Here is a 20,113-nt window from a genome sequence, read left to right on the forward strand (position 1 = left end):
GTACACAACTGTACTTTCCGATTCTACTAAAAGAAAGGTGAGAGGATTGGTATTTTGGCCTTCTCTAGCAAAATACATTGATAACGTGCTTTCTTCTTGTTCACTGTGCAGGAGTACTAAGCCACATTTGCAAAAATAGCCACTTAGCTAAGCCAGATTCCTGAACTACCTTGGTCAGCAGTAGCAACTGACATTTGAGTGGAACAGTCAACATCACTTAATGTTGGTAGAATTTTATTCGAACTTGTTTGAGATCGATTTGCTACCTAACCTAAAGTCCAGAGCTGTTATTACTAAGATGAAACATCATTTCTCAGTCCATGGTAGTCCACACACAGTTATTTCTGACAACGATTCTCAGTTTGCCAGTCAATTGTTTCAGAGATTTGCTAAAGAGTGGGACTTTATCCATGTTACTAGCAGTCCTGAATATCCTCAGTCAAACGGCCTTGCTGAACGTGCATTACAGAGTCAAAGCAGTTACTGGAGAGATCAAAGCCTGACAATATCAATATCTTCTTGAATTTACTTAATCTCAGAAATATACCCCATGACAACCAACTAGACTCGCCTGCTCAGAGACTTCTGTCCAGGCAAACTAGAACAACCTTGCTTATCAGTTCTAGTTTGTTGGTGCCTAATGCTAAAAACAGAGCAATCAAAGCCCAACTTTTTAAGAAGTGTTCTTCTTAGATGTCCAGCTATGATAAAACGAGCAGATTTCTTTGTCTGTTAAAGGAGGAGAGAGAGTGAGGATGCTAATGGTGAAAGGCTTTGATCAAATTGGTCAAGTGTGAGGTATATGTACTGAGCTGAGATCCTACTTAGTGGAATCTGAGGGTATAGACTACAGGTGAAACTGCAGACATATTCTTCCTGTATCAGAAATGATATCACAGTATTGTACCTGTGATACAGACTCTGGATCTCGGAACAACCCTGACAATGTTCGTACCAAAGAACGTGTCGCAGTATCCATTTCTGTTCCTGATACTGTCCCAGGTATCCCCAAAGTTGAACATTCCTTGAAGACTGTCCTCGTTGCTAAATCCAGTTTTGACTTTTGTTACACAGTCAGGTTGTATTTCAAGACCTAGTGTAAAATCCACAGCAACTTGGACATAATTGTTTTCTGTGTGTCTAATTTTGTATAATTGCATGTCACAAAATTAGTTCTGTATAAGTGCCTGTCAAAAGACCATTTCTGTAAATTGCATATCATTGAATGCTGTCATTTTGTATATGATTCATTTTTCAAAGAGGGAGGATGTAGATCAGAGGATGTGTATGTACCTTTAAGAAGCATTTCCAGATGTTGCACATGCATATAAATACTGAGCACATGCAGGCAGCAGTGCCATTTTGAGAGAACAGCCAGTGTTAACATGTATGAGTGCAGTAGTCTGTCTTGTTTATAAGTTTATTTAATTTAAGTTACAAAGCCTCATTTCTGGTGTTTGTGTGTAATAAAGCTGCTTGAACAGAACCCATGAATGTTAGTCTGTTTTATCCCGAACAGACGAGTGACAAGGGTGTCTGTACTAGTCCTAATTTTCTGCCGAAGGTGGTTAATGAGTTGTCTCTTAATCAGTCTATTTGCCTACTTTTTTCCCTTCTCAGCAGTCTGGTAATGAGAAGGTTCTTCACATCTTGGATTTGCTTAGACAACTCTTGATTTTATTAAGATGAAACTAAAGCCATTTGTAAATCTGAGCAACTTTTGTTTCTTTTTATGTTTGGTCTTTAGATTTGACTGTTTCTAAACAAATTATTTCTTCATGGATCTCTAAGGCTATTTCCTTTTGTTATTTCCGTGAGAAAAGCCTCTCTTCTGTAAAGGATCTTTCTACCAGGGCTGTAGCTTCTTCTGGTGCTTTTTTCAAAGGATTGTATACCCACTCCATTCTTGAGGCAGCTACTTGGACTTCTGTGCTGCTTTTACCAAATATAATAAGTTGGATATGATTTTCAGGACTGGAGCCAGATTTGCCAGGGCTGTCCTGGATGGCTTTCTTGAGGGCTCTGCTGGACCTTCCTCCTCCCATGTTTCTTCTTGAGCTTTTGTACTCTAGTGTAATGAAAGCTGCAACAGTGATATGGAAGGACGTAGTACAGTTGTGTAAAATCTTAAACAGTTGATGTTCTTTCCTTCACTGTTGCAGTATTCACCCCCCCCCTTTTTTTTTTCCTTTCTGGATGCATGTGTTCCTTTTTGTACTAAGTGTTGTTCCTCCTAGGGCTTTTCAGTTCTGAAGAAGGTAAATCCATACGTCACCTTTGTGCCATGAGCAGGGAGCATGTATGTGACATACCATGTCCCTTTTACAACCCAAGACCTTGATATACTGGCCAGACGTCAGGCTGCACTTGGCAGGAGATCCCTAGTGTAATGAATACTGCAACAGTGAAGGGAAGGACATCTACTGTTATGGTAAGATTTTACACAACTGTACTTTCTCTCTTATTTGTATGAATTGCTCCATGCTGGTAATTCCATCCCTGAGGCTGCTGTTTTGGACCTCTCTCTATACCTTGACTAAGCATTACAAACTGGATGTTGTTTCCAGTGTCAGGCTATCCTGCATGGATTTCTTGAGGGCTCTTCTGGGTGGGCCTTCCTACTCCTGTTTCTTCTTGAGCTTTTGTACTCTCCCTTTAGTGAAGAAAACTGCAGCAATGATATGGAAGGGGCATAGTACCGTTGTATAAAATCTTACCGTAACAGTAGATGTCCTTCTTTTCACTGTTGCATTATATGCTCCCTCCGTCGTCCCCCTTCTTCTCTGCTCTTTTCCCCTTCTGGATGCACATGATGTCCTTCATGGATGCATCTGCAGTCATAACAACTGGGTTGTCCTGTCGTCAGGCAGCCCTTCAGTCAGCCGGATTCCAAAGTCCGGGTCCGGCTTCGGCTGATGTCGCACTCCACCCGACGTCATCTCTGTTGGTCTTCGGGTATAAAAGCATCAGCCGGCGCCATTTTCCTCAGTCTTTCTTGCGCAGAAGCTGTTCGCAAGTGCCGGACGGTCGGATCCAGAGATTACTTCGAAGACTTCTAAAGCTAAGTACCCCGTTGGGGACTCTTTCTTGCCTCAGCCGATGTCAGAAAAAGTTAACAATTGTTTAACCTGTGGGAAACAAATACCTCATAAAGATTTCCACTCTTACTGTCTGCCTTGTTTAGGCCCAGCCCACGGCGTAGCAGCCTGTTCGCCTGTGCTTCTTTCAACCGACGCTTAGGCGTCGGTCGGAGTTTGCAGAACAGTTTTTCGGTTCTGATTTTGCGTACATTATGCCGTCGGATCCTCCGACTACCCAATCTACCAAAAAAAGATAAAGACCGACAAACCATGGTTAAGCAAAGTGTCTCGGTTTCGGCCGAAACCGAGAAAACTGATCAAAGTACGGCTGAACCTACTCCTACAACTGAGGCCCCTGCTACAACTCTTGAATCAACCTCAGAAATTTTACCCACTACGGTGGTTGACTTATCAGACACCATCCCCTTGGATGTCTCTACCCCAGCACGTGGTGCTGCTAGGCCTCCAGCAGCCATGTCCATTAAGGCCTTCGCCAGGGCTAAAGCAGCCAAGACTACTAAAACAGTGCCTGTTAAACCCCCCACATCCAGGCCCTCTTCTAGTTCTCAAATGCTTACTTTGGCAGAAGATTTAATTTCTTTAATTAGAGGATCTCAATCTCACCCAGACAGGGCCTCTCAGCCCCAGAGAAGAGACCTAGGGCACAGCCCGCTGAGCCAGTGTCTTCTGATGATTCTGCTGATGAATCAGACATAACTGACCAGCCAGAGGCTCCCTTCTCCAATTTTGAAGATTCTGATGCTGAAGAATCCATTCCAGCTGCTTCCCCACCAGAAGAATTCTCCTTTGGGGAAACCTTGCATGCCATGCGAGAACAGTTCCAATGGCAGCAACAGGATTTTTCAGACTCCAGAAAAGACTTAGGACCTTTCTGCACCTCCCACAGCACAGGCCCTTAGCTATACCTCCTGTTCTCTCTGTGGTGGATGATGCTTTCAATGATGTTTGCTCCGCTCCAGATTCTTTACCCCAGCCCCTGCCAAACCAGACAGATTTTACAGGGTGCCAGATACTCATCACCACCTTTACAAGGCCCCACTTGCAGACCCAGAAACTATATCCCAGGGTCCCAAGGCAGTAGCCGACCATAGCTAAAAACCCTATTCCTTCTGAAAGGGAAGCAAGGTCATTAGACAGATGGGGTAAAAGGTCTACACTTCAGCTACTCTCTCAGCTAGAGCTTTAAACTGTCAGTTTCACATGATACAATACCAAGAGTTTATGCTTGATCAGTTAACTAAAAACTAACCACTGATGAATCTCTTGATAAGAAATATGTATTAGAGATGGTAAATAACATACAACAGGTTAGCAACCATTCCTTAAAATGTGGCTATGATGCACTGGAGGCTTCATTTAGATCAGCCATGACAGGCACAGTGATAAGAAGGCATGCATGGCTAAAGGAACAAGCTTTACCGGATCATGTTAAAGCTAAGTTGCTAGATGCTCCTATGGACAAGACAAGTTTGTTTGGTACACCTGCCCAGCAGGTTATGAAGAAAATGGAAGAAAAGGCAAAATCTGTTCAAACTGTTAAAGATTTCTTGCAGGTTCAACCCCAAGGTTTAGCAGGAACTGGCCTGCCAAAAATTGGTCCTTTCCTGACTCCACAAAATTTCAAAGGGGCAGGAATAGACGTTCCAGAGGCAGAAACCAATCCAGAGGAGGTGCCTACAGAGGACGACAGTGGCAAGGTAACAACAGAGGCACAGACACAGCCACTGCCACTACATCAGCACAACCACAGTGACTTAACCTAAATCCGCCTACCAGGGAACAAATAGCAGCTCCTCTAGGCGGAAAGTTAACCTTATTTGCAAAGAACTGGCACTACATAACAAAAGACAAGTGGATTTTACAAACCATAGATCAAGGTTGCGAGTTTCACTGCCACACTGTAGCAGTCAAAAGAGGAATGCCAAATCTACCTCCAAATCAAAAACAGAGGCTCTACCAGATAATGGAGTTAGCAAACATGAGAGCTGTGGAAAGAGTGCCAACAGCAGAGCAACGAAAGCGGTTCTATTCCAGACTATTCCTAGTTCCAAGAAAGGAAAAAAGTTGGAGACCAATTCTCGACCTGTCCACCTTAAATACATACATCATTGTCCCAAGATTCAAAATGCTGACCCTACAGCAACTTCTTCCCATGCTGGGCAAGGAGTCTTGGCTGGTAACTCTAGATCTCAAGGAGGCATACCTGCACGTCCCCATTCGACCAATCTGCAGAAGATACCTCAGATTTCTTGCAGGATCAGAGCACTATCAATTCTCAGCATTGCCCTTTGGCTTATCTACTGCCCAGAGTATTCACAAAATGCCTGGCATCAGTAATCCCATTGCAGACTACAGGAATTCAAATTTACCCATACCTGGACGACTGCCTGCTACAAGGGGACAACAAAAGCAAGCTGACAACAGATTTACAAAGGGTCATTTACTTGCTACAAGCACTGGGATACACAGTCAATTTACAAAAGTCAAGGCTGATACCATCCCAAACAAGGACATTCTTGGGCGGAATTGGACACAGTAAAACAAATGGCATTCCTGACTACAGAAAAACAAAAGAACTTCCTCTTTACTTCTTGGCACTAACAAAACTGAACAAGTTAACAGCAAGAAAAGTACTGCAGGCCTTGGGCTTCATGGCATCATGCATAATCTTGGTTCCATTTGCCAGACTACATATGAGAAAACTACAGTGGTACCTAAAGAATTTATGGTCCCAACACAGACACAGTCTAGAAACAGAAATCCCACTAATTCCATGCTTAAAACAGGAGTTCCTATGGTGGGCTCAGGCATGCCAGTCAAACCCAGGCCTACCCTTTCGCAGATGTCAAGCAAGCCAGACCATCACAACAGACGCTTCAGACCTAGGATGGGGGCCCACATGCTGGACAAATGCGTGCAAGGATTGTGGACACAGGATCAACTTCACCTGCACATCAACCTAAAAGAAATGCTGGCAGTAAAACTGGCAATCCAAAAGTTCAAACCATTTCTCAAAGAGGGCCAGTTGATGATAAGGACAGACAACACCACAGTCCTGTGGTACATCAACAAACAGGGAGGCACTCATTCATACCCCCTATGCAGAATGACCTTGGAGCTGTGGACCCTGGCACTCAGCTACAACATCCAGTTACAGGCAATATTTGTACCGGGAAAAGACAATACTCTAGCAGACATATTAAGCAGAACCACTGATGCCCACGAATGGAAGCTGCACCCGGACATCTTCAAGACCATCTCAAAGAAATGGGGAATGCTACAGATAGACCTATTCGCATCACCTCTCAATCACCAGCTCAAAAAATTCTGCACAAGGACATTCCACCCACTAGCATGGAAAGTGGATTCGCTCTCCTTCAACTGGAAAGGCCTAACAGCATATGCATTCCCACCTCTTCCTTTGATACACAAGGTACTACTAAAAATCAAGGAAGAACGTCCAAGGATAATCCTGATAGCTCCAAACTGGCCAAGACAACACTGGTACCCACTACTGAGGAGCATGTATCGGAACAATATGTGGCCAATACCCCTGATGCCTTTGATGTTAACTCAGAACAACTACAGCATCATACATCCAAACCTAACTGACTGCATGGAACATCACATAGCAGCAGCTAATCCAGAACTTTCCCAAAGAGTTAAAGACATTATTCTTGAAGCACGCAGACCTTCAACAAGAAGGAACTATGCTGGAAAATGGAAATGGTTTGTCATTTGAAAGAGGAAAAGATGTGTCAAACATAGATATGCCTAACATTCTGGAGTATCTGGCGAACTTCTTCATTCAGGCCTGTCCTACTCCTCCATCAAGATACATGCATCAGCTATTTCAGCAGAATACAGCTTTGATCCACCTGTTTTTCGCACCCTTTGCTCAGGCAGTTCCTCAGAGGAATCAAGAATGTAAAACCTCCAAGGAAACCACCATTACCAGCTTGGGATTTAAACTTTGTGCTAGAAAAGTTGACACTATCACCCTTTGAACCAGCAGCAACAGCAGACCTACAACACCTGTCATGGAAAACTGCTTTCCTACTGGCAATTACTTCAGCAAGGAGGGTTTCAGAACTACAGGCCTTAATGGCAGTGCAACCCTTCCTAATCTTCCACCAAGATAGAGTGTCCATGAGGACTAATCCTACATTTATGCCCAAGGTGGTATCCAGAGTGTCTTTAAACCAGGCAATCCACCTACCTACCTTCTTTCCCAACCCACAAAACAGAGGGAAAGAATACTGCATACCTTGGATGTACATAGACAGCTACGCTACTACTTGGACAGAACAAAAAATAGCAGAAAGACTGACCAACTTTTGTAGCCTATGCAACATGAAGGGAAGGAAAAGCTATTTCCAAACAGACAATCTCCAAATGGATAGGAAATTGCATACGATTCTGTTACTCCTTCCATGGAAAACCAATTCCACAGAACATAAGACCTCATTCTACAAGGGCAACAGCCACTACCACAGCCTTCTTACGGTGGCAACCAAAGACATTATTTGGACCTCCGTGCATACATTTGCCAAGCATTATAATTTGCCTCTATATTCCAGATCCCGAGCAGGGTTTGCCACTGCTGTACTGCAGGATCCTAAACACACCATAATCTACTTTTATCCTCCTCCCTAGTTGGCTATGGTATTCTACCCAGTTGTTATGACTGCAGATGCATCCATGAAGGACATAGTACAGTTTTGTACCTACCATAAATGTAGATGTCCGAACTGGATAGCATCTGCAGTCAGCTCCCTCCTTCCCTCTGTGGTACTCCTAGGGTATTTACCCTCCTAATAGCTAGCTGTTGGGGAGTCTTTATGGTGTATTTGTTTGTATATATGTACATACATGCTTATTGTTGTGTTTACCTCTATCTATTTGGAAACATTGGCATCTATCCAAATTTTAGCCTGCAAGAGGGCTACTGGCATCTGGGGCAAGAAACACTGAGGAAAATGGCGTCGGCTGATGCTTTTATAGACCAACAGAGATGACGTCGGGTGGAGTGCGACATCAGCCGGAAGCGGGGACTTTGGAATCCGGCCGACTGAAGGGCTGCCTGACGACAGGACAACCCAGTTGTTATGACTGCAGATGCTATCCAGTTCGGACATCTACATTTATGGTAGGTACAAAACTGTACTTTCCTCCTACTTCCTAGGACTGTTGTTCCTCCTGGGGCTATTCTGTTCTGAGGTATGTACATCATACATCACCTTTATGCCCTACACCTTGAGCAGGGAACGTGCTTGTGATGTACATTGTCTATAAAATCCTAAGGCTTTGGTATACTGGCCGGACATTGGGCTACCCAAGCCAGGGAATCCCTTTAGTGAAGAATACTGCAACAGGGAAGAGAAGGACATCTGTTGTTATGGTAAGATTTTACTTAACTGTACTTTTCCTCAGGGAGCATCTTCCTGCATGGTCCTTAAACTTGCCATCATGTAGTACTGTATGAATTGTTTAGAACCTCATTGGCTGAATTTTTGTCTGAGTCTGTAGCAGGTAAGAATGGAGGAGGTGGTGGAATGCATCTTCTGTTATGCTGTGCCATAAAACTAGTCTGATCTAATGCATTTTAGTGGATGGAGACACCCTAATATCCCAGAATATATTTCTGAAGAAGAATTTTCATCATATTAGGATGTCGTGACAGGAGGGTGTTCAGAGTATAAAGACTATTATTGAAGCTCTTACAGATTTGTTATTGTATATGTCCTACTTAACTATAATTTAGCTTGTGAATAAATTTATTTAAGAAAAATGCCTTGTATCGTGTGTACTTGATTTCATTTCTCCTTTTTCATGTTTTAGAACTAGTAATCAGAATTAACTGATTGTTGAAATGTGATACTACAACAGTAAATGTGAGATACTACAACAGAGAAGTTCATTTCATTTCATTTCATTTTTTTATTCTACTAGGGAGTTGAATCATCGCAAACACAGCAAACCAGGGAGTGTACCTGTTGTGCCAGAGAAAAAGAAACACATTGTGGGTGTAGTGGAGTAAAAGTTTGCGTCCTCAGAACCCGATTAACTTATCTGATTATTTGTTTTCTATTAAATACTTTATAGACTGGTTATTTGTTCAGACGTCTTACATTATTCTAATTTCAAATAAATCCATTTTCTTTACTTTTCAACTGTAATCAATTTTGTGTCTTGCTTTACACCGTAAAGTGGAGAATATGACGTATTTTGAGGAAAAAATGCAGGTATTGCTTTTTTGTATGTTGTAGTATGTCATTAATACAGGACAATACAAATGCAGCATCTGTTATTAAGTACAACAGTTTGCCCTTGAATTTATTAAGTGTGGTGCCACTGCAATTTTATATTGTGGCATGGCAGTAGGGAAGCACGTGTGCACTCATATATAAGCCCATGAGGTTTAAGACCAGATGCCTTCTATAGCCTGCTAGTCTGACTGCTTAAAGTAGTGAAAAAAGACTGTCTAATTTTAAGGGTGTATGAAAGCTTCTGCAATTGGTTGCTCTTGGGATATTTGACATGTCAGTGCAGAAAATTTAAAGCTATGAACTGATAATGGGTGCCATCCTGTAGTGATGAGTTTGAATCACTTGGTCTCCATTTGCCTGCTGTTTAACTCTAAGCAAGTCATTTATCCATACAGTGCTCCTTGATAACCTCTGAAAGAAGGCACTTTTATTTTATAGCTGTACCCAGTTAACAAGTAAGCAAATAATTTCATATTCTGTTATCCTCAACTTGGCTGTTTTTCTCTCACTTCCCAGTACTCACGGCATGCTTACTTGCTGCTGACACGTGCCATGGTATTACATGCTGGCCTAGCAGAGTATGCCTATCCCATGTGCTTCTTGTGTTATTTTCTGTACGTCACATAATCTGGATGTCATTCTTTAGCCTGCTTTCATTGCCTAAGAAGTTTAGGCTTCCTAGGTACACCTGCACCCTACAGATCTTGAGCCAGGATTGCACCCTACAGATCTTGAGCCAGGATCCACACCATTGCAATTTGTATTGCCTGGCTAAGGAACACACTGTAAAGCCCTTAAATGCCAGCATTTTAGCCTGGAACCGCAGAGATGAAAAATGAACACTATAAACATACCCGTTTTTAAATGCTGATGTTTCATGGTACCTGGTGCAGGGATTGAGAAGAGGGGTCTGTTACGTGATCTCAGGCTGTTACCACAGTATCAGGAGAGGTCACACACACTGCCGTGTCACTCCTCCCTTCAGGTAGCTTTGATTGGTGGCAGTTTCTCTTCAAATAGTCAAAGGTGTAGCTCCTTCCCTTTTGTTGGCTCTCAGCAAGAGGTCTTTGAAGGGTGCACCCCCTGCATCCACCTTAAGGGATACATGTAAGGGTACCTGTACCGTATGTTCTACTGAAAGATATTCAGAGTATGCAAATACCCCTGCACAGCCTTGGTGGTAGTACTTGCAGCCTTGGGCTGTCCTATGCAAGTGCACCCCTGGATCAAGCAGGGCTTCCCAGCACAGGCAGAGGAGGCTCCTCTGTGACTTCCACACTAGCAGAACTTGCTGGGCAGACCCAAGCATTTGAACCTCTGTCAGCTCTGTGGTGTTTAAGGGACAACTTCTTGTAGTTGTGAGAATATATCCTTAGGAAAAATGTCTACTAGTGCTAGGCCCTGCATGGGCCTTTAATACCATGTTTCTACCTCTTATGAGTGCATCCCTGGTGCTACAGTCCTGTCATCTCTTCTTCAGTGTTTACGTTTCGCACACTACCAGAGCTCTGACATGGTCGTCCTTGAGCTAGGGTTAGGAGAGTTTTTTTTTTCTGTCCCTCTCTGTCTTGGCAAGAGGGCTCTGAGCCCTTTATTTCTGAGACCGAGAAATGCAGTGATACCTCCCTCCCCCACCTCCTGTGGCCACTTCTTTGGAGAAATTGTCAAGCTGCTAACATCCTCTGTGGACTGGTATGTTGGCCCTCTGTTTCCTCTTAGAAACTTGTTTAACATCTAGTGAAGCAGGAGGGTATAGAAGCCCTGAGAGCCTCCCCTTATGTTTTGTTAGATTTACAGCATAGAAGCATTCACATTCCTTTTTTTCTATTTTTTTTTCTCTTTATTGAACATTTCAAAATGAACAGTACTGTCATCACTCAAAAATACAGAAAATATTTTTTTCATTTATGTTGACTTTTGTTATACAGTAATAAATTCAATAGTATGCTTTGTAAAAAAAAAAAAAAAAAAAAAAAAAAATCCACATGACATTCTTTTTATATACATACTGCAACTAAATTTCAAAACCATAATATTATTTTTTATTTATTTGACATTTATTTACAGGGAAGATATGACTGGGAAATAACCCCCTTTCAGCAGATGCCCAATGAGAAAAGCTCCGCAGTTGCACATATCTATCTTTATATATATATATGATGCCGCGGTGGTGCAGCGGTAGCATTGTCTCCTCACAGTAAGAGGTTCTCCCATTTGATTCTCGGCTGGAGCGCCTTCTGTGTGGAGTCTGCATGTCCTCCCCATGATGGTGGCTTTCGAAATACATGCGTGAATGGGCGTGCCTTCATTGAAGGTTGGGCGTCGGGCTGGCACCTCGGCACTGTAAAAATCTTCTGCCAATCATTAGTGAACCAGAGTTTCGCTGTGGTGACCCCTACCCGGGAAAAGCCGAAAGAAGAATGACATATATATATATATATATATATATATGTGTGTGTGTATAAAAGCAATATGTATAATTGTCATATACAAGGTGTAAACATAGTGCATGAGTAGTTATGCATGCTGTAGGTGGGACAGAAAGACTTCATATACTGGAAGTGAAAATGCTGCAGTAATGAAGATACAGTAAGCAAAATCATGACTGTTTGATTTATTTTATTTTATTTATTGATATATATTGATTAATACAAAAGTATGCCTATGCCTTATGCAGATTGTAGAAGACAAAATGGTTCACAGTTCTGATTGCAGCCCAAATCCTCCTTTGGGAAGCATCCATATTCTGGCTTCCCACAATGCACCCCCGTGAGAGTGAAGTCAAACCCCCATGACCATCTTAGACAAAGTCCTTTGTGTGAGCTTTGGTCCAGCAGTGGTCCGGGATAATTGCAATATGTTTCTCCCTTATCACCTCATTAAAAAGTTCAATGCTGTGGATAGGATGGACAAATGCATTCTCCTTTGCCGCCCTGGGGCTTTGATTCCTTCAATTCACTGTCTCACCTTCAAAGTTTCCTGTCCTTTCTGGTGGTTAGACCATTTAGAGTCTTGTGTCGTATTAGAATTTAAGACCCTTACTGTAATTTCTGCAATGGGCATCCATCTATTCTGTTGTAATTATTGACTGTGTGTGTAGGAGCACGCAGGCATAAAGACTTGACTGATGTTGCCCTTCACTGAAGAAGAATGTAGACAAGTTAGGCTTGATATTCCTTTCAAAGGTGACATCCTGGTTGGATAGGCTTCCCAGAACCTGGTCATAGACTTCAGAAACAGGAAACCGACATTCATCATAGTGGAGGATGGCTGTGATACATCACTTTCTTACCTTGCATTTTTGACGCCAGCTTAGCTTTTCAGAAGAAGCTTCCACAAAGAATAAGGATGGCCTCAAAGTATCAGGAAGCATTGCTGCCCTCGCCATCATCCAGGAGAGCAGTTCCCACTGGCCAAGCAGACATTCATAACTTCATCCCAGGGGTACTGCAGTGGTGGTGGTAGGAGGGACAGCCACCAAGCTTGCCCTGAAGTGCCACTTTGAAAGATGGGCATGTTTTAAATCTTGTAAGTCTGCCCCAGAAGGAGCTGTTTTTTTAATAAAGCCATCTCCACAGAGCTCCCAGGAGAAGCCCAGACTGTATTTCTCATATGGCCATAGACATCTTGTCTGTTTCAGAATGAGATCAGGGGAGTCTTCTGCTGCATCTTCCTGGTTATGAAGAGAACAGGGAATTCCAAGCTCATTCATGATGCAGCTGATGCCAGTAAGTGGGGTTGTTACTTCAAGTTCTAGTTTGTGACTTTTCGGGGGTACCTGGATGGTGTCATTGAATATGTAAGGCTGATTTGGCTCTCTGAGTGAGCATTACATTCAGGCTTTTCTGGTCTCAAAGATGCCTACTTTCATATCCCATCCACTCCCTTTTCAGGAAATTTTCACATTTCTCTGTTTCTTCCTTGCATTTTTAGTTCTCTGCTTTGCCCTTTTGGCCTCTGTACTTGCCCCTAGGGTACTCACTAAATGCATCACTCCTGTCATTGCCTTTTGCAGACTAAGAGGAGTTCAGTGCTTTCCCTGTTTGGATGATCTGCTCATTCAAGCTTCTTTCCCTGATTATCTGCTTCAGGATCTTCAGTTTGCTATTTCCATGTTATAGAGTCTGAGGTTCACCATAGACTTCCAGAAGTCAGCTCTGACACCTTCTCAGGATAATATTTTCCTCAGTTTTAGGTTTCAGGCCGTTTCCATGCATCCCCATGCTTCTTCTAGCTTTGGTCATGGCCAGAGAATTTCTCAGGGTCCTTGGGTTCATGATATCCACCATTCCCATGCTCCCTCTTGCCAGGCTCCATATGAGAAAGCTTCAGTTTTACTTCAAGTCAGTGTGGCTCCAGCATTGCCTTCCTTCCCTGACTCAGGCTTCATTGGTGGATTCATCATCTTTCTCTCAACCCAGGGCTTCCTTTCAATGCTTCTTTCGCAACTTGAGCTCTTTACAGACCACTCAGAAGATACATGGGGAACCTCCTTCAGCCCTGTCAAGGTTCAGGGTCTCTGTTCATCAGAGGTTGGACCACATCAGTGTAAAGGAGATGAAACCTCTGCTTCTAGCTCTTCAAGCCTTCCATTTCTCTTTCATCCTAGGCCCCTCATGATTTTCACAGACAATGTCACATTGATGTGGTATGTCAACAAGCAAGAGTGTACAAGGTCTTATCTTCTTTGCAGACCAGCTCTTCACATCTGGGATCTAGCTGTCCAATATCAAGTGACTGTTAAGGCAGTTTAAATTTCTTTGGAGCACTACCTAGTGACAGACTGAGTAGGTCCAGCACAGAAGCTCATGAATGGATGCTTCACAGAGATGTGTTCCTGGATATTGTCTATCAGTGGGATATTCTTCAGGTAGATCTTTTTACCTCCACTCTGAGCAGACTTCCTCTATTCAGTTCCAGACTCCCAAGACCTCTAGCTTGGAAAGTGGATGGCACTATCTTTTCCTTGGAAGGGTATGTTTCCGTACACCTTTCCCCTCCCTATTACTTCTTTATCAAGTAGAACTCTCCCAAAATCTTGATAGCGTCTCCCTTTTGGCCTAGACAGCATTGTTCCCCTTTCTTTCTTACTTGACCAGGAGCAATCACAAGTTACCTCACTGGGGGCGTCTTCTCACACAAGACAAGGGGTCTGTTATCCATCCTCACTTGTCCAGTCTTCAACTGATGCTGTGGCTGATAGGGTTTTGATCCCTTTTCAGCACCTCTTTTCTAAGGATTTCTTCAGGTCATGCATTAGGCCAGGAAATCATACATGTCCAAATGGAAGTGATTTTACCTCTGGTGCCACTCTCACCATCAGGATCCCCTGTCTGTGGAAGTTCCTCCGGTTCTGTCTTATTTGTTTGATCTGCTTCATGCTGGGTTAGCATATTCTTCAGTTAAAGCTCACCTGTCAGTAACTTTTTGGCTGCTCTTGACTTCTCCTGTGGCTTCTAGGTTTGAGGTCAAAGCAAATTCTTTAAGGCGTCCTTCACATCCAGCCTCCCAGAAAGACTTTTTTGCCTTCTTGGGACTTCAGTTTTGTACTTAAAATAAAAATTGACTCAGGCTCCTTTTGAGCCTGTTTATTGAGTTTTCTAACAACACTGTACTTGGAAGACTGTTCTTGTAGATCTTACTAGCTTGGATTTATTTGAATAAAACGAGGGTTATTCACAAATCTGAATAGCTTTTTTGTTTCTTTTCATCCCAAGTCTTGGGTTTGGCCATTTCTAAGCAAACCATCACTTCCTAAATTTCTAGAGCCATTTCATTTTCTTATTGTTTTCTTGGTAATTGCTTTTTCTCATCAGCAAAGGCTCATTTTACGAGGGCTGTTGCCTTCTTTGGTGCTTTTTTCAAGGGACTGGATACCAATTCCATCCTTGAAGCTGCTACTTGGTCCTCTCTTCATATTTTTACTAAGCATTACAAGTTGGATATTATTTCCAGGGCCAGAGTTGGCTTTGCCAGGGCTGTCCTACATGGGTATCTAGAAGGCTCTTCCATGTCATCTTCCTCCCAGACTTCCTCTTGAGCTTTTGTACTCTCCCTTAAGTTATGGATAGTGCAACAGTGATATTCAGGGACATAACACAGTTGTGTAAAATCTTGCCATAGCAGTAAATGTCCTTCTCTTCACTGTTGCAGTATTCACTCTCTCCCTGCCTCCTTGGTCCTCTCTTCATACTTTTACTAAGCATTGCAAGTTGGATATAATTTCAGAGCCAGAGCTGGCTTTGGCAGGGCAGTATTTGCTCTCTCCCTGCCCCCCCCCCCCCCCCGCTCTAGCCTGTTCTTACCCTCTTGGCTGAGGAGTTTTTCTCCTGGATGCACATGTTTTTCCTAGTTCCTAGGGGCATTCTTCTCCTCCGGGGCTTTTTCAGTTCTGAGTGTTTGCGTCCATACATCACCTTTATGCCCCTACACCTTGCGCAGAGGGTGTACATGTGATGTTCAACGCCTGTAAGTACTAAAGGCTTTGGTGTACTGTCTGGAGATCCATAGGTTATGAATACTACAAAAGTGAAGAGAAGGACATCTACTGTTATAAGATTTTACACAACTGTACTTCACTGTCTGAGGATACAGCTTCTGTTTTCTTGAGTTTCTGATTCTGGCTCTGAGGAGAGTGCTTTCTATGATAACTTAAAAGTATTTTTTCTTTATTTGGCACCATATCCAGAACTAATCTGCTGTTTCATTTGGAACATAACGATATTCCACTGTCATAAAGAAATATGATTTATTATAACGGGAATTTCCTGAACCTACTCTGTTTTTTTCCTGTTCTTCCACCACTGGAAAATGTTTAATTGCCTATAACTTGTCTAATAGCCAGCCTGCTATCGCTAAAGGAGCATATATAGACTGTCTAAAGTTCCTTAATCTTATACGTTTTTATTCTCAACACCAGATCTGACCCCGTAGTGATTTCCTTGCCAAATCCTTTTGCTACCAAACAGCTTGTAAATGCTAATCCTGCTCTTTTGAAAGATTTGGGGAAAAAGTGTGTACTTATGCAAGACTTTTTTTTTTAATTCTTAATTTTTAGTCTTGCGTGTTAAAGTTTATGCCTTTTTGAGAATCTGCTCAACATTATAGCTTCTTTTCCCTCTTGTGAGGAAGAATCATCTTTGTGTAATCAGATTGCTTTAGTGTCACATATAATTATACACTGTGAAGTCTGCTTATGATTCAGATTATGCCTCTTCCAGAGCTGATGCTACTGGAACTGCCGGTAAAGGTTTGCTTAGTTGTGTACACAACACCTTCCTGAAGATGTTAATGCTGAAACTGTAAATTCCCCCTTAGAGAGGTTTTGTTTGGACCATCTACTGCAGGGGTACTTAAAAAGTGTGATAAATGAGGGAAGTTGATCAAGGGAAGAAGTTCTGTTTTCAACCTTCATTATCCACATTTGTCAAAGGTTTTGCAACCACCTCTGCACCATTTTATAAAAAGTGAAATAAGCAGACTTTTAAAAAGCAATGGCAAAAGGGATTCTTGAAAAGGAGGAGCCTCACAGAAACGAGGACAGTCCAACAATTCTGAAGGACTATTTACAGAATGTTTTCCACCCTGACAAGCCTTTAATTCATTCCCCAAAGTCTAGCTCTCCATTTCCCTCTGACAACAGAAAATCTCAAATGGATTCAGAGAGTGATTCATCAGAGATTCAGAATGACATTAGGAATCTCTTCCTGTGTCTCAGGGGATTCCTCATCATCCTTCAGATTAAACCATTTTTTCCTTCTGTTATTCAGCATCCACTAACTCGGGGTGATTTTATGCTGTCCCTTATTCTCAAAAAGGGAAAGGTTTTTATTAAAAATGTTTCTAGTACCAAAGAAAGAAGCTTCACGGAGACCAGCTTTAGAGTTGTCTCTTCTAAACCAGTTTGTGAAAGTTCTAAAGTTCAAATGCTGTCCCTTCATGACCCGTTACCTCTTCTTCCCTTTTTGAGTTTTTATTGATCTCACACTTTCACTTTTCTATAGGATCAGATTTTAAACATTTCTTAAGGTTTTCAGTGTCTGGATCAAATTGCTTCAGTGTCACATATAATTATACACTCTGAAGTCTGCTTATGATTCAGGCCTATCCACTTCTCCAGTTAAGTATCTAAATCCAGCAACCACCTACTACAAACTGCAAGGTATTCATATTTTTCTTTATTTAGACAACTTGCTTATCTTTGCAAAGTCTTTTTAAAAATGTAAGGAATCTTGTTTAGATTAGAGGTATTCTCAAGTTAGTGTTTCAAGAGAACATCCAAAAGTTTTGCTTTACTCCTTCCTAGAGGATTGTTTTCATGGGCTGTCTCTTAGATTCCTCAGTTCAAAGAGCTTTCCTTCCACAGGAAAAGTTGATCTGTATCTAAATGTATTCCTACTTTGCCTTACCAAAGCCTAAGCAAGGGTATTTCTCAGTGTACTGTGTTTCTTGGTATCTGTGATTCTTGTGATTCCTTTTGCAAGACTCCACATGAGAAAAATATAATGATAAACTAAAATTAGTATGATTCCAATATCAACATCAGATTCCTGTCTGGGAATTTGTAAAAAGGTGGGGACTCCTTTGGTGGAAGGAACAGTTTTATCTGAAACAAAGTCTCCCCTTTTCCCTTACAGCTCCACCATAATCTGTAACTACAGATACCTTGAACTTTGCTTGAGGAGCAGTGTGTATTGGAGTAAAAAAAGTGCAGGATCTATGGAACAAATAGGATAGACCAAAACACACAGATGTAAAAGAGGTGTTGGCAGTGATAAATGCTGTCATCTCTGTCATTCATCTATAGCCCCCAGTACCATTACAAGTGATTACAGGCAACAGCTCAGTAATGTGATACATAAAGGAAGGAACCACATTACATTCAGAGCAGACTAGCCATGGTGGCTTGGGATATAACTTTTAGCACTGTCTCATCCTACAGGTATCTTGCATCCTGTCGGAGCAAAAGTTTGTGTCAGACAAGCTAAGTAGGACCAGAACAGACCATCACAAACATAAGCTGAATCGTGGTGTTCCAGGAATTTTTCCACCTCTGGGAAACACCTCAGGTAGATCCATTTGCCTCCATTCACAACAACGAACTGGCACAATTCTACTCCAGGACTTTATGCAAGAAGGCCTGGAAAGCAGATGCATTTTCTTTTCATTAGCCAGGAATGTTTCTGCATGCTTTTCTACCCTTTCCTCTGATATCTGAGGTCATTCTGAAGATTCAGAAGTTTTTTTCAAAGATCACTGTGGAGAAACCATTGTGGCCTAGGCAGCAGTGGTTCTCCCTTCTTTAGGAAATGGTCAAGGGCAATTCCACAAGCTTCCTCACAGACTGGACTTTCTCAAACAGGACAAGGGATTGTTTGATACACCCCAGCTTGAAACAACTTCAAGTAACTGCCTGGATGATGGAGTTTTAATACCTTTTATGCACTTATTTTCCGAAGAAGTACAGCACATGCTAGTTAAGGCAAAGAAACCTGCTACTAGGAAATCGTGTATTGGCTAATGTAAAATATTTTCTAATTGGTGCCAAGACAAGAACCAGAACCTTTTTGAGGCTGATATTTCTCCAGTTTTGCAATATTTGTACGAGTTATTGTCCTCTGGCCTTCTTTACTTCACTGTCAAGGTACACTTGGCCATTTTAGCATATCTGTCTGTGGTTTCTCCCTTTCAGTGCATTCCTATGTTAAATGTTTTTGCAAATGGTGCATCATTCCAAGCCACTTAACCATGTGACAACTTCTTGGAATCTTTGTTTTGAAAAAAATAACTATTGCTCCATTTGAAACTAGCTCATTAGACTGATTTTCTGATTCTTAACTTGGGAAAAAGTTTTCCTTATTGTTCTGACCTCTTCAAGAAGAGTAGATCCATGAGTTGCAAGTTCTTTATGGTGACTCAACCTTATCTCATTTTCCAGAAAGACAGGGTTTCTGAAAACGTAATACTACTATTATGCCTAAAGTAGTATCTGAACTTACTTTAGCCAAGCTATTCATCTCCCTGTCTTTTTTCCAGAACCTAAAACTGGAGGAGAGAGGATTTTCCATAATCTGGATATTCACAGATAACTCAGATGTTATCTGAACAGAACTAAACTGTTCAAAAATGGTCAGTTTTTCATTTCTTAAGAAGGTACGAAAAAAAGGACAACCTATGTCAAAGCAGACCATTTCCAAATGGTTATCCTGTGCTATTTTCTTTTGTTATACCCACCACAATAATGCAATCTCAGGCAGGGTTAAGGCTCACTCCATCAGGGCCTTGGCTTCATCTGTGGCTTTTTGGAAAGAGACTGAATCTACAAGTATTCAAATAGCAGCAGTTTGTTCTTCTGTTGTACATTTATAAAGCCCTACAAACTAGATTCTTTCTGTATGGCTAGAGTAGGTTTTGCTAGAATAATTTTCCAGGGGATCCAGGAACCTCATCCTTCTACTCTCAGTATAAGCTATGATAGTCTGCCTATATAGCAAAGGGTGCTGAAGCAGTAATCAAATAATGAACATAGTTCAGTTGTGTAAGTAAACTTACCATAACAGTAGATGTTCGAATGATCACTGCTACAGTAGCTGCTTCCTCCTTTCATCTCCCTTATTTTTAGTATGTTTTTGTTGCCAGGGTGAGGACTTTCACTTTTATTTTCTAGCATTGACCCCTTTCAGGGCTCTAGCCTCCCTCTCACAGTTGGCATGAACGCTCTGAACAGCTTGGCATGCAAACTGC

General features: G+C 42.0%; 1 protein-coding gene across 2 annotated transcripts in view; it reads left to right on the forward strand.

Moving 5' to 3' along the window:
- Positions 1 to 9,280, forward strand: part of DCAF13 (DDB1 and CUL4 associated factor 13) — a 781,821-nt gene extending 772,541 nt beyond the window's left edge. For both annotated transcript variants that reach the window (XM_044065680.1, XM_044065681.1), the window contains exon 11: positions 9,054 to 9,280. In XM_044065680.1, coding sequence (XP_043921615.1) covers positions 9,054 to 9,141 — 88 coding nt within the window. In that variant the 3' untranslated portion in view covers positions 9,142 to 9,280. The remainder of the gene's footprint in view (positions 1 to 9,053) is intronic.
- The last annotated feature ends 10,833 nt before the right edge of the window (positions 9,281 to 20,113 follow it).

This window comes from Protopterus annectens, chromosome 3.part0 (genome assembly GCF_019279795.1).
Source record: "Protopterus annectens isolate FY-2018-M chromosome 3.part0, PAN1.0, whole genome shotgun sequence".
NCBI classification, from domain to species: Eukaryota; Metazoa; Chordata; order Ceratodontiformes; family Protopteridae; genus Protopterus; species Protopterus annectens.